Source organism: Chiloscyllium punctatum, chromosome 16, assembly GCF_047496795.1.
Source record: "Chiloscyllium punctatum isolate Juve2018m chromosome 16, sChiPun1.3, whole genome shotgun sequence".
NCBI classification, from domain to species: Eukaryota; Metazoa; Chordata; class Chondrichthyes; order Orectolobiformes; family Hemiscylliidae; genus Chiloscyllium; species Chiloscyllium punctatum.
Genome location: NC_092754.1, coordinates 33152543 through 33177563, shown reverse-complemented (window position 1 = coordinate 33177563; position 25021 = coordinate 33152543). Strand labels below are relative to the sequence as shown.

The window sequence follows — 25021 nt, the reverse complement described above, 5'->3', positions numbered from 1 at the left end:
CTGGGGCATTGGATTTTGGAGAAGCCAGGAGCATCTGTCAGCTCTGGAGTTGATGGGAAACTGTAAGGAAAAGCCACTGAGTAGCGATTAGGTGATAGTAAGGACTGCAGCAGCTGGAAGTCGGAGTGTAAAATGTGGATTTGGAAAGGCACAAAAGGTCAGACAGCATCGGAGGAGCAGGAAAGTCAACATTTCAGGTCAGGACCCTTCATCAGAGCTGGGGGTGGGGGGGGGGGGAAGTGCACTGAGAAATAAATGGAGAATGGGGGGGTGGGGCTGGGGGAAAGGTAGGTGGGGTGGTGATAGGTGGGTGCAGGTGGGGTTATTATGATTGGTCAGTGGGAAGGCTGGAGCGGATCGGTGAACAGGAAGGGAGGAGAGGGAAGGCTAGAACATGGGTTGAGGTTTGAGATTATCGTCTTTTTAATGAAGTTGGCAATTGGGGCAAAGGTGTGTTTATGGAATTCTGCCTGGATTTAAATGCTGGAATGCCACTTTTTAAATCCAGTCATTTTAAAGTGCAGGTTATGTTGTGTTTGATAAGTTTGCCTGTTCATGTTAGTTCTGGATGTTGATGAGACATCAAGAGTCTCAGTATTTATTGTTCGCTTTATAGACACCTACATTAACATTTATTTTGTTTCTTTGGTGTCTTGTGTCTTTAATCTCATAGTAAGTAACTGGAATTTCCAATTTCATCATTTTTTAGTGGTGCTGAACTGGATTAGGGATCTGCTCTGGGATCAGAATAAAAATTCCCACATTCACAGTCCTGGGAACGTGCCAACACGTTGCATCCTGCAAAGGGTTAAGAGGGGTCACTACTATCAATACCATTTCCAGATCAAGACCAAGCACATGACCTCCAACATCGTTCCAGAAATATAGATATTTTAGCCCAAATCTACGACTGCAGATTTTAAAGGTCAACCAATCCTCAAAGACTGAGGAGTAGCCTGTCCCAGCCTTGTTGAATGGGGGTGACCAATCCTTTCAGACATACAGTTCACATTCAGTAGGAGGGACCTGTGCATGGGCTATAGGAACTCCTCAGAAATGTCAAGTTGGGAGCTGGTGCAGATTTGTCGCTATTTACTGAGGAGTTCTATGAAGGGACTGGTAGAGTTTAATTAAAGTACAATCGTGGAATCTGATAAATATTGCTTTTCCTTGACTAAAGTGTTCAATAAAGTTATGTTGGGCTTTCCCCGATTCTTGTCTCCATTGTCTATCTTGGTCAAAGAGCTGGAAAGGCACAGCAGATCAGGTAGATTCCAAGGAGCAGTAGGATCGACATTTTGAGCATAAGCCTTTCATCAGCTCCATTGTCTATCTTACCACATAACATACCCGGGAGAAAGTGAGGACCGCAGCTGCTGGAGATCAGAGTCGAAAATGTGGTGCTGGAAAAGCACAACAAATCAAGCAGCATCTGAAGAGCAGGACAATTGATGTTTCAGGCATAAACCCTTCATCAGGAATGAGGTTTGTAGGTCGGGGTTGAGAAATAAATGGGAAGGGGGTGGGGTTGGGGTTGGGGGGGAGGTAGCTGGGAAAGCAATAAATGGATGAAGTGAAGGAGAAGGTGATAGGTCAGAGGGGGAAGTGACGGATGGGTCTGGAGGGCAGTGCCAAGTTGAAGACTTGGGACTGGGATAATGTGGGGTGAGGGGAAATGAGGGAGCTATAGGAATCCACATTTATCCTGTGTAGTTGCAGGATCCAAGGTGGAATATGAGGCCTTCCTCCTCCAGACGTTGAGTGGTAACAATTTGGCGATGGAGGAGGCCCAGGACCTGCATGTCCTTGACGGAGTGGGAGGGGGAATTGAAATGTTCAACCACGGGGCGATGAGGTTGCTGGGTGTGGATGTCCCAGAGATGTTCTCTGAAATGATTCGCAAGAAGGCATCCTGTCTCCCCGATGTAGCAGAGACCACACCGGGTGGAATGGATGCGGTAGATGACATTGGTACAGGTACAGGTGAATCTCTGACGGATGTGGGAGAATCCCTTGGGGCCTAGGACAGAGATGAGGGGAGTGGTGTGGGCGCAGGTTTTGCATTTCCTGTGGTGGCAGGGAAAGCTGCCAGGAGTGGGTTATGGGCTGGTGCAGGAACAGAGACCCTGCTGCTGGAAATATAATGGGGGAGATGACCCAGTCCAGTCTTGTGTATCCTCAATAAGATATACACCCCAGAGCCAGGCATCTCCACAGGCTGTGAAAGGGATAGTGTAAGTGAGATAGGTGACTGCCCTATGGAGTTCCTATGGGACACAGGGGGATCAAAACCCTTATCACATCCCGTGAGTGCGATCACATGTGGAGAATGAGCTGTCAGATTCCGAATAGAACTGAACTTATCAGAGCCCGAGGTCACAGCCTCTAGCTGCAGGAAAACTGTAAACTTCCGACTTGACAGTGTAGAGCTGTCACGCTGGTGAAAAGAAAGAGGCACAGTAAGGCTGATTTCACCAGGAGAGTGAAGCTGGTCAAAATGGAGTGGAGGACATTCAGCCAGATTCATTCCTGCCAAATCAGCCCAGCATTCAGCTCCCCACTCTGTGGTGGATAAGGCAAACTCATCAGTGTATATAATTTTATTGCACTCGTGGAAGCTCGAAGGATAGCTAATGAACCTATTAAAGGCACACAGTATCCACAGCATTAACCACCAGCACCACCTGTTTTTAGAGGGATTGGAGGAAGCAGGCCATGATCCTAATCCTGTGGTCTCCACTGATCCTGCACAGGTTCCAGTGACTGATTTCAATTCGGATCCTGATCTGGGGCAAGTCCACTGACCGTTCTTGATCCCGATTCTGATCCTGGACAAGTCCCAGTGACCGTTCCTGATCCTGATCCCAAACCTGACCTGGACAAATTCCAGTCACTGATCACAATCCTGATACCAGGAAATTCCCAGTCATTTTTCCCGATCCTGATCAAGTCCCAGTCCTGATCCCAGACAACTCCCAGACATTGTTCCTGATCCCAATCTTGAACTTGGGCAAGTCTCAGTCATTGTTCCTGATCTTGATCCTGATCCTGGACAAGTCCCAGTGACTAATCTCAACCTGATGCCGGACAAGACGTGATCTATATGGATTTCAGTAAGGAACTTGACAAGGTTCCTCATGGGAGACTGGTTAGCAAGATTAGATCACATGGAATACATGGAGAACTGCAATTTTTGAGAAGATTTATAGCTCAGGTTGAGGTTCAGGTTGTAAGTTTGCTCACTGAACTGAAAGGTTTGTTCTCAGATGTTTCATCACCAATCTAGGGAATATCATCAGTGAGCCTCGGGTGAAGCACGGTATTCTGTCCTGTGTCTTGGTCTCTTAAGGTGGAAAATGTCATTTCTAGTTCTTTTTCTCAGAGGTTGGTAAATGGAGTCCAGATCAATGTGTTTATTCATGGAGCTCCTCTTTGAATGCCAGGCCTCTAGGAATTCCCATGTGTATCTCTGTTTAGCCTGTCCGAGGATGGATGCGTTGTCCCAGTCGAAGTAGTGTCCTTCTTCGTCTATATGTAAGGATACTAGTGATAGTGAGCCATGTCTTTTGGTGGCTAGTTGGTGTTCGTGTATCCTAATGGCTAGTTTTCTGCCTGTCTGTCTGTCTGATGTAGTGTTTGTTACAGTTCTTGCAGGGTACTTTGCAAATGACATTCGTTTTGCTGGTTGTTGATATAGGGTCCTTTAGATTCATCAGTAGCTGTTTCAGTGTGTTGGTAGGATTGTGGGCTACCATGATGCTAAGGGGTCAGAGTAGTCTGGTAGTTATCTCTGAGATGTCTTTAATGTATGATAGTGTGGCTGGGGTTTCTGAGTATGTTGTGTCGACTTGTTTGAGTTTGTTGTTTAAGAATAAGCAGACTGTGTTAATTGAGTAGTCACCTGGTCAGGTCCACACCCCCCAACAACCCACCCGCCCTTCTTGGCATCCTCCCCTGTCACCACAGGAATTGCAAAACCTGCGCCCACACCTCCTCCCTCACCTCTATCCAAGGCCCTAAAGGAGCCTTCCACCTCCATCAAAGTTTTACCTGCACATCGACTAATAGCATTTATTGTATCCGTTGCTCCCGATGCGGTCTCCTCTACATTGGGAAGACTGGACGCCTCCTAGCAGAGTGCTTTAGGGAACATCTCTGGGACACCCGCACCAATCAACCCCACTGCCCTGTGGCCCAACATTTCAACTCCCCCTCCCACTCAGCCGAGGACATGCAGGTCCTAGGCCTCCTCCACCGCCGCTCCCTCACCACCCAACGCCTGGAGGAAGAATGCCTCATCTTCTGCCTCGGAACACTTCAACCCCATGGTATCAATGTGGACTTCATCAGTTTCCTCTTTTCCCCTCCCTCCACCTCACCCCAGCTCCAACCTTCCAGTTCAGCACTTCCCTAATGACCTGTCCTACCTGCCTATCTTCCTTGCCACCTATCCACTCCACCCTCCTCTCTGACCTATCACCTTCATCCCACCCCCATTCACCTATTGTACTCTATGGTACTTTCTCCCGACCCGCATCCCCACACCCCTCTCATTTATCTCTCCACTCTGCATGCACCCTGCCTTTATTCCTGATGAAGGGCTTTTGCCTGAAATGGCGATTTTCCTGCTCCTCAGATGCTGCTTGACCTGCTGTGCTTTTCTAGCACTACTCTAATCTAGACTCTTCCTTCTTCCTGCTTAGTGTTGGTGCAACTGTCTGTCTGATGGTCTGTTGGGTTTCTTCTGTGAGTCCATTGTCTTTCAGGGTTGATATGAATGCTGCTAAGAAGTCCTTTTTGTCCACATCTCTGTCGTTGTATCTCTGTGTTGTCCCAGTCAAAGCAGTGTCCTTCCTCGTCTGTGTGTAAGGATACTAGTGATAGTGGGTCATGTCCTTTGGTGGCTAGTTGGTGTTCGTGTATCCTGGTGGCCAGTTTTCTGCCCGTGTGTCCGATGTATACTTATTTTACTATGATGTAGGTTTTACAAATTACATTTCTGTGGAGCAAGAATGTAAAGGAACAATACAGCGGGCTTGACGTAACTAGTTGTCTCATTAAAATCTTCTATAAACCTGTCGATGGGCTCCCATGTTGTAACTCCCCTGTTCTCATGTACAAGATACACTTCCATTGCTACTTTCATATCTCTCTGGTTTTAAATGCACAAAAAGCCAAATAACAAGCAAAGAATTGGATTTAAATAGCACCTTTAGTATATTAAAATATCCCAAGATATTCCACATGCTTATAACTGATTTTAAAATTTCCACAAGCCACATTATGGGTTTAGAGTCGGTGGCTGAATACTTAACCAAAGGTAAGGTTTTGTGGAGCATCTTAAAAAAAATACAGAGCGAGTCAGACAAAGTGTATGATAGAGCCATAGAAAGATTTGGGAAGTGTAATTCAGCATGTAGAGCCTAGGTACAGATGTCAATGAGAAAGCAGTGAAACTCGGTGATGCACAACAGAGTTAAGAATTGAAGCAGTGATGAGAGCTCAGCAGGTTACAGGGGATAGCAGTGGGAAGCTGAAGTCACAGGCAGACTTGAAAACAAGGTTGCGAGTTTTAATGTTAAGGTGTTTCCAGACAGAAAGCAAATGTAGGTCAGTGAGTGCTGTGACTACACCGAGAACAAAGCACATTAAAACTTTCGAGTATGACCTCCCCCTTCATAAGACTATCTCAAACAAATTTGAGTTCATGCAGAGTATAATTCAACTCCAGTCTAATGGACATTTACGCGAGGCGTTTTTGTGATTCAGCAAGCACGTACTTCTGTGGCTTGGAAGTGCAAGGAACCATAATCAAGTTCTCAACTTTACACGTTTACATTGGTGAAAGTAAGTCACCCTGTGCGTGCACAAAACCTGTTCTTGAGGCTTACTGCAGAAACATTGATCTCCAGCCAGCGGAACTGTGAAGACTATAAGAGTCCCTGTATTAAAAGGGTTTCTGCAAGTGCTGTTAAGAGATAGAAAGGTCTTATTGGGTGATCTTTCACAATCAGTTGCTCAAACTGTCAAAAATAATCAGGGTCTGGATGAAGGGTATATGTACTTGCTTTGAGAGAAATCATTTAAGTGCTGTTGAAAGTATTAACATCGATGCAATTTTTTCAGGTAAGGTATGAAGATTTAAAGAATTAAAGCAGGTTAGATAGGGTTCATGTACTGATCAGATCTGATTTAATTGAATAACTGAAGAGGCTGAATGATCTCCTCTTGTTCCTGTGAACACTGTTTTAGCAGCTCTTTATTTACAAATACACGTAGGTTCCGTTCAAATAGTGGGATATTTTAGATATTCCCAGCAAGCTTCTCATGTTCTGAAGTCGCCATAACAAGGGTGACCTCTTCCCTTCATTGCAGTGTGCTGCTAGGGGGCTTGAGGATTGAACCCAATATTGTCAATTCTCAAAGCTCAGTTCGCATCTGTCAAGGAGTGCAAATTGTAAATCTTGGCCAATGAGCCCTGCTGTGTTTTGGCCTCTCGCTCCCCCTCCTGAGTACACTGTACCTCTCACTGGAATTGTTCACAAATCTCCCTGCTTACTCGCATTTTCTAACGACCTTTCAGGTTTGCTTTGTTTGGCTGTCGTGAAGTACCATCATTTGCCTGGTATGCCCCTAATGGCTGGCTCCAAGAGGAGTGCATGAGGTGAAATGTCAAGCTGTTCTCTACGTTATAAACCATTGGATGCAGAGAATGACATTACGCTTCTGATCTCCAGTGTATTTCTTTTTGTTTCTTGGAGTTAATCGCGCGAAATACTCTTGGAGTCTAGAGAACGCCAGAATTACAGCAGCATTCCTTAACCCAAGAAACCTCCGAGCAGGCTGAAGGTGCCAGGTGAGGTGATAAGTGAAGCAATTTTAGCACATTGTTCCCGATATTTATTGTACTGCCACTTTTTGTTTATTTTAACGCAGTGTTTTACACTTTGTTGCAGGATAGGCTTCACAACAGGGTCACGGAAGGTTAATTATGGGGGTCACAAGCCTACAGGTCTCTTCTTTAGCTCTCGGAATGTCTGCTCTTGCTCTGCTGATTATCTCGAACCTTACAGACTGCTGGAGGGTGAGACACTTCATGATTTGGTTTAACACCGTCATTAAATACAACAATAGCAGTCAAAGCTCTGGATGCTGAAACCTTATTATAAAGGGCAATCTGTATTTTTTTCATGTTTAATTAGCTTAAAGAATGGTCTCAGTTTCTTCTGGTCATAGAGTCATACAGCACCGAAACAGGCCCTTCAGCCAAACTCGTCCATGCCAACCAGGTTTCCCAAACTAAGCTATTCTCATATGCCTGTTTTTGGATCATATCCCTCTAAACCTTTCCTATCCCTGTACACATCCAAATGTCTTTTAAATGTTGTAGTTGCCTCCATCACATCCTCTGGCAGCTCATTCTATATACTGTACAGACAATCCTCTGTGTGAAAAAGTTGCCCCTTAGGTCTCTTTTATTCTTTCCCCTCTAACCTTAAACTGATGCCCTATAGTTCTCAATATCCCAGCCCTAGGAAAAAGACTGAATGCATTCACCTTATCCATGCCTCTCTGGACCTTAAACACCTCTATCAGGTCCTCCCTCAGTCTAAAGAAAAAGGTCCTAGTTTGTCCAACCTCTCCCTATAACTCACATCATTGAGTCCAGGCAACATCCTTGTAAATTTCTTCTGCACTCTTTCCAGGTTAATAACATCCTTCCTATAGCAAGGTGGCCAAAACTGAACACCATACTCCAAGTATGGCCTCACCAACGTCCTATATAACTGCAACATAACTTCCCAACTTTGAAACTGAATGCGCTGACTGGTGAAGTCATTTCAAAGACATTTGGACAGGTGGATGAATAGGAAAGGTTTGGAGGGATTTGGACCAAATGGACTATATAACTTAGGAAACTTAGTTGGCATGGACAAGTTGAGCTGAAGGTTTATTTCCTTGCTGTATGACTTGATGATTCTATATGTTAATATTCTGACTGATATTGAGCTCAGTTTTGAAAACTTCAGTTGCCCCATTAGCCCTAATTTTAACACAAAAGTTCCAGACTTCTGTTATCCTCCATAGGTACAAATTCTCCCTAGTTTCTCTCCCAAAATGGCCTGACTCTCGTTTTAAGATTATTTCTTATTGTTGATTTGCCCACCAGAGGAGACACTTGGGTCAAATCACCCTATTTATCCAAGAGTTAGTTCAATGTTTGCAAAGTTTTCCAACCCACCCACTCACTTTTTGTTTGAAGAGCTGCTGGATCTCAGATGTAAATCTTCTTTTTGCTAGTTGGAACTTTAGTCCTGTTGTCACAGCTTAGCTTTAAGTCATAACCCAGAGTTTTTCTATTTGGAACAGCGTGGAACTATCTCACAGCTGCTCCTGGGATTGCAGGCTTAAAGATTTATAGATTTGGATAATTACATGAATAGGAAAGGTTTGGAAAGATATGGACCAGGAGCAGGAAGGTGGGACTGTATTAGTTTGGAGTTATGTTCGGTACGGACTGGTTGCACTGAAGAGTCTATTTCCATGCTGTATGACCCTATGACTCAATCATGAATTGATGCTGTTCAATTGAACTACTAACAGATTTAAAAAAAAATTCTGCATTATCTTTAAGGCTAATCCTGATGAAGTGACTCTCTTGAAGAAACAAATGCTGATCAGCAATTGAAAAAAGTCCCTAATTTATGGAAACAATATTAAGCTAATTTTAAGCTCAGTTCAGCCCCTTGAACCTACTGGTCTCAGCATTGAACTGACAGTCTCCTGTCTTAACCCATTCCTTCCCAGGACCTCAAATCTGTGGAGTTTCTCATTAAACACAGTATATTATCCCCCGTAACATGCTTACTGTTACAGAATCAGTACTTTCCAATTGATGCGCATTCTGTCATACAGTCATGTCATAGATGGTGTCCTGCTTTGTAGGTTTGCCATTTGCTTATATTTGTAATATTTTAAGAAACAATAAAAAGGCACATGCCATCTCTGTTCTGGAATGCAATATGCAGGAGAGTGTTCTGGGCATAACTCTGTCAATTCCCTTCCTTCAATCATCACCACGATCTACACCAAAACCACCATGGGCATCATAGATCCATCGAGAAGAGTAAGTCATGCAAGTGGCATGATGGCTCAGTGGGTCGCACTGCTGTTTCGCAGTACCAGGGACGTGTGTTCAATTCCACCCTCAGGTGACTATCTGAGTGGAGTCTGCCATGTTCTCTCTGTGTCTGTGTGGATTTTATTCAGATGCCCTGGTTTTCTCCCACAATCCATTGATTAGCCATAGTAAACCCTCCAAAGAATATCCCATCCAGACCCACTTCTGGATGGGATACTCTTTGGAGGGTTGGTAGTGCCTTGATGGGTTGAATGGCCTGCTTCCCCATTGTAGGGGTTCCGTGAAGTTCTATTGAAGTGCACAGAATTTAAGTCTCTCACCAATATATTGAAATCATCTTCAAGCTGGAACGGGTTCCAGCAGCAGCTCAGTTTTATACGATTCTGCTAATGTACTAAGACATCCAAGGTGCATTGTCAAGCAGCTTTTAACACTGAGCTGAGTAAAAAGATGTTCAGGCAGGTGATCGAAATCTGTGGTTGCAGTGGTTGGTTTGAGGATTATTTTAAAGGAAGGCAGAGAGGTAGAAAGGCAGAGGGATTCAGGATCAGAATTTTAGACTCTGGGAGCTGACGGCAAGGCTGACAGAAGTTGAGGATGTTGAGCGGACTTGAATTGGAAAAATGTCGGACTCTTGAAGAGTTGTGGAGCAGAATAGAGATTGTAGAGACAAGATGGGATTTGAATACAAGGATAAGGTGTCAAAATTTAGAAATAGAAAATGCAGTCACAAAACTGTTGCAGCAATGCTACAAGTCAAGCTCACTAAATGAAAAAAAAATAACTGCGGATGCTGGAATCCCAAAACACAAACTGGAATTGCAGAAGAAACTCGGCAGGTCTGACAGAATCCATGGAGAGAAAGCAGAGTTAATGTTTTGGATCTCGTGCCCCTTCTCCAGAACTCTTCTGAACAGATCCTACCCAGCAGCAGCCCCTTTCTTTATCATTTAATTTATCATTAATTGTGCAATTTATGACTCCAAACAAACAAAAAATCACAAGATGCTGTCCTTCTGTGCAGCTGTGTAGCCAGACAGTGCAACCACATGTTGTGTATCAAGCCATACATTCCAAGAACAACCTAGATTCAGTAGTATTCAATTTGTGAATGGGTCTCAGTGCAATGGAAAACCTCCAGATTCCTCACTCCTAATGGCTAAATGATGGAAAATGTAGATATTGGCAGAGGACAGGCTTAAGTCAAGGTTAAACTGCCTCACTGATGGGCTTATGTCTGATAAGTAGCTACTTAGAATCCCAAGAGCGTGGAAACAGGCCCTTTGGCCCAACAAGTCCACACTGATCCTCCAAAGAATAACCTACCCAGACCCATTTCCCCCTCCTCTATATTTACCCCTGACTAATGCACCTAACCTACACATTCCTGAACACCATGGGCAATTTAGCATGGCCAATCCACCTAACCTGCACATCTTTGGATTGTGGGAGGCAACCAGAGCACCCGGAGAAAATCGGAGATTGTGGGAGAACGTGCAAACTCCACACAGTCAGACGCCTGAGGCGGGAATTGAACCCAGGTCTCTGGCGCGATGCCACCGTGCCACCGTGCCGCCCACATAAGCGAGGTACCAGGTCTTCAAGTTCCTGCTGGAGAGCACGCCCAGCTAGACATCAGGTGGGAACAGCCATAAGCATTATTGTGATGCCATCCACAGTGGGATAGCCAGCAGACGCTCAGACCCACAAATGAAGGACAACGCAGGGGTTCTAGGTATTTGTATAATCCGTTCGACAGTCGGCGTACTTGGTAGAGGGAGGGAGGCAGGAAATTACCAGCACGAATTCTTCCAAAAGCAGAAACTTTGCATTTATGCCTGAAAAGTTTCAGAAGGATCACAGCCTGCCTGGAACTGCCATCACTCACCAATAGAACAGCAGGTGGACCTTAAGCACTTTCATCTTCATTGGACTGTGAAATGGAACTAAAGAGACAGGAAAGTGTTGCAAGGCTCCCCCCGTGACTGAGGCAGAGCAGAAAATACTTCATTTTATGTATTTCCCCGAATTGCTACTTAAATCTACATTCCACTGTAAATCTAGAATGGGCCCATTGTGCAGCAGGATGCATTTACTTAAATCTCCTCTAGGTGAGGCTAGAGCTCGGAATTTATTTAACGATTAGATTTCTCTCTTGGAAAGGAGGAGACGTTTTCTCTCTGAGTTTGTGGATTTCTCTTCCCCTGAAAATAGTCAGGGCTAGGTCATCAAAGTTATTTGAAGCTGAGATGGATTTTGATAGAGACGGGAATCAAGGGTTAAGGGGTACATACTAAAGTAGAATTTCCAAAACAACCAGATTATATAATAACTTATTGACCAGGTTCAAAGAGCTGAATGACACTTTCTCCAATGTCCTATGTTTCTATATCTGTTGCAGATCTGATATGATTTGATTTGATTTATTATTGTCACAGATACTAAGCTTTCTAGGCAAGTCATACCTTCTGTAACTACATCAGGGTCTTACAGCACAGGATGCAGAATATAGTGTCACAGCTACAGAGAAGGTGCAGAGAAAGACCAACTCGAACATATGAGAGGTCTGTTCAAAGGTCTGGTAACAGTGGGGAGGAAACCGTTCTTAAATCTGTTATAGAGTCATATTGGTATATGTTGGTACATGTTTTCAAATGTTTGCATCTTGGACTTGACAGGAGAGGTTGGAAGAAAGTGGGAAGGGTCTTTGATTATCCTGGCTGCTTTCCAGAGGCAGTGGGAAGTGTAGTCAGAGTCAATGGATGGAAGACTGGTTTGCGTGATGGTCTGGGCTGTGTTCACAATTCTCTAAATCGTGTTCCAACCTTTTCAATGACGTAAATTTAATTTCATTATAAACATATATTGGTGTATTTTCAGCTTATTGAGCAGTTTATTATTGCTGAGCATTGCTGGGACCGGCTATTACTCTCAGTTTGGATTAATTGCTGTTGGGTGTAATGTGGATATATCAGTTTTAGCCCAGGAAAGCATTGCCTAGTGCACAAGTCTCATATTTTGTCCCATTTCCCTTTCTAGCCAAGTGTAGCTATTCTGAATGAGTTGGTGCTGTTTTTTTCTGCTATAATCCCATGCATGATAGGAACTGAACCGAGACAATCTGCGCTTGCATTATTACCCCGTACGGTCAGGTAGATGAAGGAAACTTCTCTCACTTTGGTTTGGGAATGTAAATTCATACTGGAGATTGACAGTCGGCGTACTTGGTAGAGGGAGGGAGGCAGGAAATTACCAGCACGAATTCTTCCAAAATGCTGGAAATCTGAAATAACAATTTAAAAAGGCTGGTGAAATATAGCAGGTCAGGGAGATGCTGCCTGACCGGTTGAGCTTTTCCAGCCTTGGTTCAGCCTTAGATTATTATTGAATTTGTTTCCCAGGTAGAGTCAAGGACTGATCACCATCCAGCTGGAGTGGCATGTGCCAGCAGTCAGTGAGTTCATGGGTCTAATGATTGAACCCGACCATTAAAACAGTCTGGCTTCCTCCAGGCCCAGGTGATGCCAGGATCATGCACCTGTTCAACCTGACCCACCCCTCCAGACTGACCCACCTTTCTGAACTGACTCACCCCTCCAGACTGACCCACCCCTCCAGACTGACCCCCCTCCCCAGACTGACCCCCCTCTCCAGACTGACCCACCCCTACAGACTGACCCACCTCCCCAGACTGACCGACCTCCCTAGACTGACCCCCCTCTCCAGACTGACCCATCTCCCCAGACTGAACCCCCCTCTCTAGACTGACCCACCCCTACAGATTGATCCAACCCTCCAGACTGACCCACTTCTCTGGATTAACTCCAGCCTGTAGTCTTACCCATTCCCCTACTGTCTGACTGTTTCACATAGTCTGATCCCTCCCCCCAGCCTGAGCCTGTCCCCACAATCGGACCCCTCCCCACAGCCTGACTGTCCCCCATAGCCTGACCCTGCCCTGACAAACTGACTCCTCCCCCACAATCTGACCTGTCCCCCACAATCTGACCCATCCCCCTCAGACTGACTCCTCCCCCACAGCCTGACTCCTCCACTATAGCCTGAGCCTCCTCCCCCCCCCCCCCCCCCCAAACACACACAGCCTGACCCCTACTCTCAAAGTTTGACCTCCTTCCCCTGCTGTCTCACCCTGACCCCATGGTCTGATACCTCCTCTTGTTTCTGAGGAAGAGGCAAGATTTCCACTGTCCTAATTTGAATGGTAATTATGAAGTTGATTTGATGACTACAAAGTCAATAACTGGGGTCACGCATGACATATAACAGTGCCTGAGCAAAAGTCAGAATAATGAAAAGCCTGATTTCATGTTATGTTCCTCCCCAGAGTGATGCAAAGGATCCTCATTCTTCTGTTGGCTTGAGTTGGCGTTGCCGAGGCCTGTGGGGTGAATGTATCTATGACATCACAGCAGCTTACTGGACCTGTGATATGCCAAACTCCGTTCTCGGGCATCTTCCCAGTAAGTCAGCTACTCTCTCTAACCGTATCCCCTGTGCTACACGGTGGGCCTGGGCCTGATATTCCTGTGACACAGGTTCAAATGCTCAGAGCAGGTTTGAAGGGCTGAGTGGCTTACCATTGGTTCCTGTATCCCCGTGTTTAGAAACAGCAGACAGGCTGCATTAACACTCCCTGCCCATTGGTAAATAAATTGGTAATTGGAGTCTGTGACCTCTTTAAATGACCTGTGCTCTTCAGTGCAGCTCTGCTATCTGTTGCTGAATTATCCATTTTTTTCTAATTAGGTAAGTGTGAAGTGCTGCATTTTGGAAAGGCAAATCAGGGCAGGATTTACATACTTAATGGTAAAGTTCTGGGGAATGTCGCTGAGCAAAGAGACTTTAGAGTGTAGGTTCATAGCTCCTTGAAAGTGGAGTTGCATGTAGACAGGATAGTGAAGAAGGCATTTGGCACGCTTTTGATCAGTGCTAAAAATCACACAACACCAAGTTATAGACCAACAGGTTTAATTGGAAGCACTAGCTTTCGGAGCAGTGCTCCTTCACCAGGTGGTTGTGGAGTAAAAGATTGTAAGCAAAAGTTTACAGTGTGATGTAACTGAAATTATATATTGAAAAAGACCTGGATTGATTATTAAATCTCTCATCTGTTAGAATGACCATGTTGGTTCCAGTTCTTTGTCAGTGCATTGAGTATAGGAGTTGGGAGGTCATGTTACAGCTGTATACAACATTGGTTAGGTCACTTTTGAATACTGCGTTCAGTTCTGGTCTCCCTGCTACAGGAAGGATGTTGTTAAATTTGATAGGGTACAAAAAAGATTTACATAGATGTTGCCAGGGTTAGAGGATTTGAGCATAGGGAGAGGCTGAATAGGTTGGAGCTGTTTTCCTTGGAGCATCAGAGGCTGAGGGATGTCCTTACAGAGGTTTATAAAATCATGAGGGACGTGGATAAGGTAAATAGACAAGGTATTTTCCCTGGGGTGGGGGAGTCCAAATCTCGAGGGCATAGGTTTAGGGTGCAAGGGGAAAGGTTTAAAAAGGACCTAAGGGGCAATCTTTTCACTCATAAGGTGGTGCGTGTGTGGAATGAGCTGCCAGAGGAAGTGGCGGAGGCTGGCACAAATACAACATTTAATAGTTATTTGGATAGGTACATGAATAGGAAGGGTTTAAAGGGATATGGGCCAAATGCTGGCAATTTAGGATATCCAGTTGGTATGGATGAGTTGGACTGAAGGATCTGTTTCTGTGCTGTCCAACTCAATGACTCAATCTTTTAAACTCTTAAAATTTAAACAAGTTCAGTTAACTGAATGAACCCAAATCCTCAGAGCAATTATTTCAATATTCCTTCAAATATTTTTCTAAGTCGTGACTGCAAGATAACTTGGAATGACAGATTTGATCCAAATCTTAACTAGAGATATGGGGCTTGAACCCACAATCCTGAGATTATGAAATCCATTCTTTACCAGTTAATTGAGCCAGGCTATAAAGAGAAAACCTGCACAAAGCTTTTTCAATTTGACAATTTGTTCAAATCTATTTTTATTTATTTATAAAATAATATGCATTGGTGGTTAAAGTCCAAGTTAAACTGGCCATTTTGAAACATTGAACTGGCCTGGAGGAGGCCACCGTCTCACTATCTTGGGGAGAGAAGTTGTATAAGAGTCACTGCTCCTGAGGCTTCCCGGTCAATGGGCAAGAACACCCAATGTTTAATCTTGCTGTGACCAATAGTATCATAACGGTATCATAATATTCTAATTCCCAAGTGCAACATTAATATTGCTAGGTCTTCTCTCGATATTGTCCAGCCTGGAAAATTTTCTTTCCTTTTTCCTTCTTAGAAATTATAGAATTACTACAGAATGGAAACAGGCTATTTGACCAATCATGTTCACACCAAACCTCAAAAGAGCATCCCATCCAGTAATCCTGCATTTCCCATGGCTAATCTACACATCTTTGGACTGTGGTAAGAAGCCAGAGCACCCAGCAGAAGCCCACACAGACAATTACCCCAGGCTGGAATTGAACCCAGGACCCTGGTGTTGTGAGGCAGCAGTACTAACCACTGAGCCACTGCACCACCCTGTTCTTGTTCACACCTGGCTATGGAATTGATAAATGTGTTGACTGTAGCTATACCTAGAGCAACCAGAGCAGTATTGAAAAAACTCTATTGCCCCAACTGACCTACTCCAGCCCCTATATCTTGTGCAGTTTGATAAATTTAAAGTTTCTCTCTCTCTCACTCTGGGTAGTATTTTACCATCCTATAGGACGTTCTGGTGTTGTGCTAGAAATGAGACCACCAGGTCACGAGGGTGGGTGCGAGGAAGGGAGGAAGTGCTGAAATGGAGGTACCATGTTTACAGGGCTGGCAACACGTGGGTTAGAGGTTTCACACATTGAGGAATCAGAGAGGCTCAATAAGCATGTCTTTGAAGACATGACTGCAGCTCCTGGACGGGTGCCATCTTTTGCAGCCATGTGCTTGGTTATGTGACCCTGTCTCTTTTCCTTTTCCATGTCCAATTTTACCGTCAGCCTACTGCTCTTCTGGGTGTGGCTTCACTTGTCTCCTTCTCTCATTAGAGAACTCAAAATCTGAGCCCGTACGACCTAATCTTAAATGAAATGAAGAGATAGAGTCCTACAGCACGGAAACAGACTCTTCAGTCTAATTAGTCCATGCCAACCCAAACTAATCTCAAACTAAACTACTCCCACCTGCCTGCGCTTGGTCAATATCGCTAAACCTTTCTTGTTCATGAATTTATCCAAATGTCTTTTAAACGTTGCATCTGTACCCATATCCACCACTTCCTCTGGAAGTTCATTCCACACACAAACCACTCTCTGTGTTAAAATAAAAATTGCTCCTCATCTCTTTTTAAGATTTTCCCTTCACACCTTAACAATATGCTTCCTAGTTTGGAAAGTCCCCACCCTCTGGAAAAACGCTGTCATTCACCCTATCTATGCCCCTCATGATTTTATGAACCTCTATAAGGCTACCTGTCAACTACCTATGCTCCAGTGAAAACTTCCAGTCAATCTAGCCTCTCCTTATAATTCAAATCTTCCATTCCCAGTAAGACATTGTGGTAAATCTCCTCTGAACCCTTTCCAGCTTAATATAATCCTCCCTATGACAGAACTGGATACAGTACTCCAGAAAAGGCCTCACCAACATCCTGTACAGCCTCAACATGACATCCCAACTTCTCTACTTAACCTACCCTTGGACTCAACATATGAATTGCCTCTGAGAGAGAACCTTCCAGTATCCTGGAAGTGTGCACCAATTTTGATGGTCCTCTTAATATTTTGCTCCGATTTCTTGGCCTCTGTGAGTTGCTATGTTGCTAACCTGAGTGTATGGTACCTCTAGCCAACAGCTATCAATTGCAATCAATTGGCTCATTAACAAACCCTATTCCCATCACCACTGGGCGTACTCCCAACCCTAAGGCCTCCAGGAGAGCCTTCAACTATGAGGGGAAGATGTTGTGGTTCCTCTCCAACAGCTCCCCTGCCATTTTACAGACCATCCACTTCCAACCCCATTGTTCTGTAGGTGGTAAGATGCTACCCTTTCCATTTCTCTGAGGAATGTCATGATGTACCAACATTGACTTGGTGTGAGTTCCTTGTACGAAGGCCGGAGGTTAAGGTCTCTAGGCCTTGTGATCTATTTCTTGTTGAAAATTGTCCACCTGGGTATTGTAATCGCTCATGAAAATTGGCACAATAAAGAGGACAACATAGAAGACCATGAGTACCCTTACACTGAAACGATTGCAGCGGTTCAACAAGGCAGCTGCCTACCACCTTCTTGGGCAATTGGTAATGGGCGATAAATGCTGGCTCAAACAGCAAACCCACGTGCAGTTATGATAAAGAGCTAACACATTCTGTGCGACAGATTGACTGTTTTCTGTTTGATGATTCTAGCTGATGTGGTGATCACCCGGGTCTTGGTAATCGTGCCTGGTGTGGCATGTATCGTGGCTGTGCTGTTCCTTGTTGGTGGGATGAAATGCACCAAGTTTGTTCCTGATGGTGGGACAGAGAAAGACAAACTGAGTCTCTGCGCTGGAGCCATCCTCTCCTTTGGAGGTGCGGTTAATTGTATGATCAAATCGCAAACCTGCTGATATCTGACCCAGTGCAAAAACTGCCTGGAATGGGCACATGCCAGGCTTTCAGTGGGTATATCTGCCAACAGGTAACAATCACAAGAATGGAGGTATTGGGTTGAATGACGTACAAACTACAAAAGAAGTCTGAAATGTACGCAGAAATATTTATATAAGGACATCCAAAAATGCTTCACCAATTGACTTAGTTTCAAAGTGTGGTCCCTACAGTAATTATGAAAATGCTAGTACTGCAGCATCAATGTAAAAGTGGCCAACAGGAAAACCTCCATTAATACATGTTTCCCTCAAAATGTGTTTTAAGTGATCCAACTAACATTCCCAGTGCTATAGTGCAGTTGTTGATCACATGCAGGCTGGCAGTCAATGGGTAAGATATTAAACACAAGCCCTGCTCACTAAGAGCCACTGGCCAATCTGCGGTCAGCAGTTGCTTTGTTGCTCAGCAGCACCATTGTGGAAATGGTGGCTGCTGCCGGTATAACCATGAGGTCCAGGATCTCTGAGGGATCACGCACAGGTGAGTGATCGGTGGAGAGGGATGGCAGGGTGGAGACGTATGTCTGTAGCAAGGTACGTGGTCTCAGAGGGCAAAAACCCATTCATTCTCAAAGCCCAATCCCTTACTGAGGGACTTTGAAGAAGGGAGCTCACTGGTAGACAACAATCTCCTGTCCCTCAAGATTCCCTCCAACAACTCGCCTACCACCAATGTCAGGCTCACCAGTCTATAGTTCCCTGGCTTCTCCTTACTATCATTCTTAAACAGTGGCACCACATTAGCCAGGACTTACCCTTTGGGCTTTCCACATGGTGAGATCCTCCACTGCCGCTGGCAGGATGAGGGCCTTCCCAAACCTAGGAATCTGATGCGTGTAAAATATTTCAATATATTTTGTTTAATGGGAAGCTTTCCTTTTCTTTCCAAGTAGGTATTGTCGGCAGCATTGGCATGACTTGGTACGCAGCTGAAACTATCGTTAAGTACAGGTTTGAGGTACGTTTCATCTCTGGAAGCCATTCTATACTTAACGTTCATGGACAGCCATTGTCAATGCCCCAAGAATTTGCAAATGGACTTGCTGTCAAATTTCACGAGTCTGTCAGTCATAGAGTCATAGAGATATATACATGGAAACAGACCCTTAGACCCAACCCATCCATGCCGATCAGATAGCCTAACCTAATCTAGTCCCATTTGCCAGCTTTTGGCCCATATCCCTCTAAACCCTTCTGATTCATCTCCCCATCCAGATGCCTTTTAAATGTTGTAATTGTACCAGCCTCCATCACTTCCTCTGGCAGCTCATTCCATACATGCACCACCCTCTGTGTGAAAAAGTTGCTTCTTAGGTCCCTTTTAAATTTTATGCCTCTCACCCTATGCCCTCTAGTTCTGGACTCCCCCACCCCAGGGAAAAGACTTTCTCTATTTTCCCTATCCATGCCCCTGATTTTCTAAGCCTCTAAGGTCACCCCTCAGCCTCCGACGCTCCAGGGAAAAGAGCCCCACCCTGTTCAGCTTCTCCCTGTAGCTCAAATCCTCCAAACCTGGCAACGTCCTTATAAACCTTTTCTGAACCCTTTTAAGTTTCACAACACCTTTCCGATAGGAGGGAGACCAGAATTGCACACAATATTCCAAAAGTGGCCTTACCACTGTCCTGTACAGCCACAACATGACCTCCCAACTCCTTTACTCAATGCTCTGTCCAATAGAGGAAGGCATACCAAACGCCTTCTTCACTATCCTATCTACCTGCGACTCCACTTTTAAGGGACTGTGAACCTGCACTCCAAGGTCTCTTTGTTCGGCATCACTCCCCCAGGACCTTACCATTAAGAGTATAAATCCTAATTTGATTTGCCTTTCCAAAATGCAGCACCTCACATGAATTTAACTCCATCTGCCACTCCTCAGCCCATTGGCCCATCTGATCAAGATCCCATTGTACTCTGAGGTAGCCTTCTTCGCTGTCCATTACACCTCCAAATTTGGTGTCATCTGCAAACTTACTAAGTATACCTCCCATGTTCAAATCCAAATCATTTATATAAATGACGAAAAGCAGTGGATGTAGCACCAATCCTTGTGATACACCACTGGTCACAGGCCTCCAGTCTGTAAAGCAACCCTCCACCACCAGCCTCTATGATTAGATTAGATTAGATTCCCTACAGTGTAGTAACGCCCTTCAGCCCAACAAGTCCACACCGACCCTTCTTCGACCTTCAAGCCAGTTTTGTATCCAAATGGCTAGTTCTCCCTGTATTCTGTGAGATCTAACCTTGCTGCCTGACCTGCCGTGTTTTTCCAACACCACACACTTGACCCTGATCTCCAGCATCTGCAATACTCATTTTCTCCTAACCTTGCTAACCAGTCTCCCACGGGGAACCTTGTCAAACAGCTTACTGAAGTCCATATAGATCACGTCTACTGCTCTGCCCTCATCAATCCTCTTTGTTACTTCTTCAAAAAACTCAACCAAGTTTGTGAGGTTGACTTCCCACGCACTAAGCCATGTTGACTATCCTTAATCTGTCCTTGCCTTTCCAAATGCCTGTAAATCCTATCCCTCAAGATTCCCTCCAACAACTTGCCCACCAGCGAGGTCAGGCTCACCAGTCTATAGTTCCCTGGCTTGTCTTTACCACCCTTCTTAAACAGTGGCAGCACCTTAGCCAACCTCCAGTCTTCGGGCACCTCACCTGTGACTATCGATGATACAAATCAAACGGGATTTTGTTAAGGTACTGACACCCATATGTAAAAGTGTGTAACATCAACATTAGAGCATAGGAGATGTATTTAAAGAAAGAGGTGTGTAACCAGCCATGTTTTACTGTAGAGACACTAACACAAACAGACTTTTGCAGAATGCAACTCCTACCTGCACCAACACATTCAGGGAAGGGCAGCAGCCACTTGGTTCCAACAGCACTGTTCAATTTCCAGCAGCAAGTGTAGCACAGGAAAGCGATGCAACTGATTCACTGACCCATAGTCCCATCAGTAACGGTTTACTGATAGTCTAACCTTTCATATCAGGTCAACCTGAATACAGGACAAGATTCATTGGCACCATCCCTAAACATACCCTTACTGCCGTACAGGATAACACTCTTTCAATGCCCAGCTGTTTTCTACTTGCTGCAGTTTCATTGCAGCTTCTCAAAGACTGATATTTAACAATGAACAGCCTTCCCCTTTAAGTTCATGCCTCCTGGCAACTGGATGCACAAACTCAGTTTGTTTTGGCATTGTCTGGGGCTACAAGCTGCTGCAGGGAAGGAGTTCGATCTAGCTCAGTTTCTGGACCATGGCAAATGCAGTGTGTTAAAGTACGTTTTTAGTCTGCTCTGCTTGTTAGCATTATTCTTTTAAGCTTCTCTTTGTTCATTGCGACAAAAAAATTCTGTGTTTGCTTATTTATTCAGTCCTTTATTCCTGGCCACAATGGCATTGGGCAAGTTTTATGAGCCATTTCTGGAAGTTACAAGTGTACAGATTTCAGACCACAGGGTCGAACCTTTATTAATATACAGCTATAAATTGGTGATCCTGTACCCTTGTCCAATTCGATCTTAAAGAATTTTACATAGAGCAGCAAAATACCGCAGATGTTGGAAATCTGAAATAAAATCAGCAGAAAGTGCTGGAAATGCTCAACTAGTCACACAGCAGCTGAGAGAAAGAGAATTGATTTTCCAGCTCTGCATCCTTTTATCTGTATTTGATATGATAATTGTTTAAATAGTCACACATTTTGACACTGCTGGATCTCTGCAAGTTGCTGGCTTTGTCTGTGCCACATCTGCTTCCTTTTGCTGACCTGAACCGTGCACAGCTCCTGAAAGTCTGTCACAAATTCATAGAGTCATACAGCATGGAAAAAGACCCTTCAGTCCAACCAGTCTATACTGACCATAGTCCCAAACTAAAGGAGTCCCACCTGCCTGCACTTGCCCCATATTCCTCCAAACGTTTCTTATTCATGTACTAATCTAAACATTGTAACTGTACCCACATCCACCACTTCCCCGGAAGTTCATTCCACACACGAATCACTCTGTATGTAAAACAAATGCCCCATATGTCTTTTATAAATCTTTCTCCTCTCACTTAAAAATGTGCCCTCTCATCTTGAAATCCCCTACCTTAGGGAAAAGGCAGCAGTCTTTAACCTTATCTATACTCCTCATGACTTTATAAACCTTTATGTGGTCACCCCTCAATCTCCTATGCTCCAGTGAATAAAGTCCTAACCCATCCAACCCCTCCTTATAACTCAAACCCTCCATTCTCCGTAACCTACTGGTAAGTATCTTCTGAACCTTCTCCAACTTAATAATATCCTTCCTCTAACAGGATGATCAGAACTCAACACAGTACTCCAGGAGAGTCCTCACCAATGTCCTGTATAATCTCAACATGACGTCCTAACTCCTATATTCAAAGATCATCGCAAGACCAATGTGTCAGTTTAAATGGTGCTGATCTAAGAACCAAGGCTTGTTTTTGATGGAGGAGTTAGTACTCACTATTTCTGTGACGAGCTTCTTTTTGCACCCTCTCTGCAGGTTAGCTTTGGGGTGCCTGGAATCACATATGAGCTCGCCTATTCTTACTGGCTGGCCTCTACTGGAGTGTTGTGCATGTGTCTAGCTGGAGTCCTGCTCGTGTCAACGCACTGTCCCAAAATCAACAGATCCAGCGAAGGGAAGAAGAGAAACCCCACATTCCGATTTCTAACTGACCAGAGCAAACATGCCTTGCCAGCATCCTTACCTGATATTGGTAAAACATACGTCTAACAAGAGGTTCAGTAAGGCTGAAATTTCCAGAGATCTCACTGTTTGCAGTATAATGCTATGCTTGTGTTTATCTGGCCACTGAGAAATATGTAGTGGAACTTATTTTGCATTCAGTCATTGACATAGGGTTGTACAGACATTTTGGTCCAATTAGTCCATGCCGACCAGATATCCCAACTTAATCGAATCCCATTTGCCAGCATTTGGCCCATATCCCTCTAAGCCTTTCCTATTCATATACCCATTCAGATGCTTTTTAAACGTTGTAATTGTACCAGCCTCCACCACTTCCCCTGGCAGCTCATTCCATATGCTCACCCTCGGTTCCTTTCATACCTTTCTCCTCTCACCTTAAACCTATGTCCTCTAGCTTTCAACTCCCCTAACTTGCAAAGACAACCTTGGCTATTCACCCTATCCATGCCCCTCATGATTTTATAAACCTCTATAAGGTCACCCCTCAGCCTCCGACAATCCAGGGAAAACAGCCCCAGCCTATTCAGGGTCTCCCTATTGCTCAAATCCTCCAACTCTGGCAACATTGTAACTTTGATTGTACTGTCAGGTAACAAACCAGTTCTAGTAAATGCACACTTCCTTGATAAACAAACTGGTTTGGCTAACTAAATGTCAACAGTCTGTCTGGTTACAGTGCTGTAGTTTGGAAGGAGATATGGTATCTAATAAATGTTGATCACACAACATTCATTTAGTATTCCAGTTTGTTGTATTTATATGAAACCCCAGGTTTCACATATGTGCTGTATTGCCTAACAGCCATGCTGAAACTGAGACCAGCAACCTGAGAGTTATTTTAACACACTGGTTTTACAAAGACCTCTGACATCAAGATAACATTTGCCTCAGAGTCCCTGGTAGTCACTGGAAATCAGGGAAAATTCTCCAGTTACTGGGATCACGTGGAAGCGGAGAGGCTTGGGTGACTGGAAGTCAATCATCTCAGCCCCAGGACACCACCATCGCTCCTCAGGCTAGTGTCTGAGAATGAACAATTTCCAGCCCCTTCAACAACCTCATAACGTCATCCCCAGGACACTGCAGTCGCTCCTCAGGCTAGTGTCTGAGAATGAACAATTTCCCGCCACTTCAACAACCTCATAACGTCATACATGGGGATGTTCACCAATGATTGCACATGGTTCAGTTCCATTTGCAACCCTCTGGCTATTGAAATAGTTTTTGTCTGCGTGAGGCACATCCTCGACAACACAACAGGTTGAATTGATAAAAAGCAAGTAACATTTAACAGGTCAGTATCAGCAACGAGCATCTAACCATTTCCCCCAAAGTGAAAATAGCATTGTCAAATCCATCTTAAACACGGTGGGTATAGAGACTGAATTGGACCAGCTATATGGTTGCTAGAACAGGTCAAAGGCTGCAAGTTTTCCTGTGAATATTTCAATTCCTGACTTCCCAAAGTCTATTCACCATCGACAAGGCACAAGTCAAGGTCGTGATGGAATTCGTGTTACTCGCCTGGATAAGTGCAGTTCCGAGAGCACCAAGAAATTGAACCAGATAATGAGTGAAGTACTTTGACACAGTGGCTGCATTATCACTGACAAATTAATGTGTCAATATTTGTTTTTAAATCACAAGATATGTATGGAACTGAAAGAATTTTTATTCAGAGGGATTAACTTTAGCTGAACAATATTCTGTTCAAGTGTTAATTGGTGCAAGTGTGAATAACAGTGGAATTGATGTCACATTAAGGGAAACCATATAAACACAGAAGTTGTAACAACACACCTTCCCTCTGATGCCAGTTGCATTTCCCCCCCTCCCCCCCCGCCCCGTGCCCCTCCCCCCACCATGGCCTGGTGGGTAAATGCATGCACCATTGCCACTCTAAAACATGAGTACAACATCTTGGGATCACTTCCAACTGAGACATTAGTAGGGAGAGGCCTGTTTTGAACTTTTGTACAAAGCAAGCTCAGGGCATCAACAATTTCCTGAGAACATGTGATGAGAGGCACAAAGAGTGTCTTCTGAACCGAGCTAGAAATCGATCTGCCAGCCGTTCAGTCGGAGACTAGTGGCATTCTTCACACACAGGCCAAGGAGAGGAACAACCAGCCCGTGTCAGCATTCCCAGTGGCCATCCAGTGACCCTCATTGAAGAGAAGGCTTGGGTTGACATCACAAGTTCAAAGACAAATAGCTTTAGAGTTCAGACTTAACATTGAGGTCGTTGTGAAACCAAACACAAGGAAGAGCTAAATCTGATGGTCAGATGAGTAGAGGCCAATTTTGTAATGAATAATAAAAGTGGGATGTATCATTTGTTAGATTGGAAATACACACTCCAACAACACAGTTTCTTTGGCTGCCATTCCTTCACAACAAACTCTGATGCTTGGAAAAAAAGTGT

General features: G+C 44.5%; 1 protein-coding gene across 3 annotated transcripts; it reads left to right on the top strand.

Moving 5' to 3' along the window:
• Positions 1 to 6603: 6603 nt before the first annotated feature.
• Positions 6604 to 23311, top strand: LOC140486853 (claudin-16-like). Of its 3 annotated transcripts, none has more exons than XM_072585908.1 (6): positions 6604 to 6856; positions 6962 to 7084; positions 13488 to 13623; positions 17597 to 17761; positions 18735 to 18799; positions 22387 to 23311. In XM_072585908.1, exons 2-6 carry the CDS (start codon positions 6992 to 6994, stop codon positions 22618 to 22620), a joined length of 693 nt encoding a protein of 230 aa, XP_072442009.1. In that variant the 5' UTR covers positions 6604 to 6856; positions 6962 to 6991; the 3' UTR covers positions 22621 to 23311. The 3 variants fall into 3 exon arrangements, with proteins under 3 accessions (XP_072442009.1, XP_072442007.1, XP_072442006.1); XM_072585906.1 differs by having other exon boundaries at positions 6937 to 7084; XM_072585905.1 differs by having other exon boundaries at positions 6605 to 6856; positions 6957 to 7084.
• The last annotated feature ends 1710 nt before the right edge of the window (positions 23312 to 25021 follow it).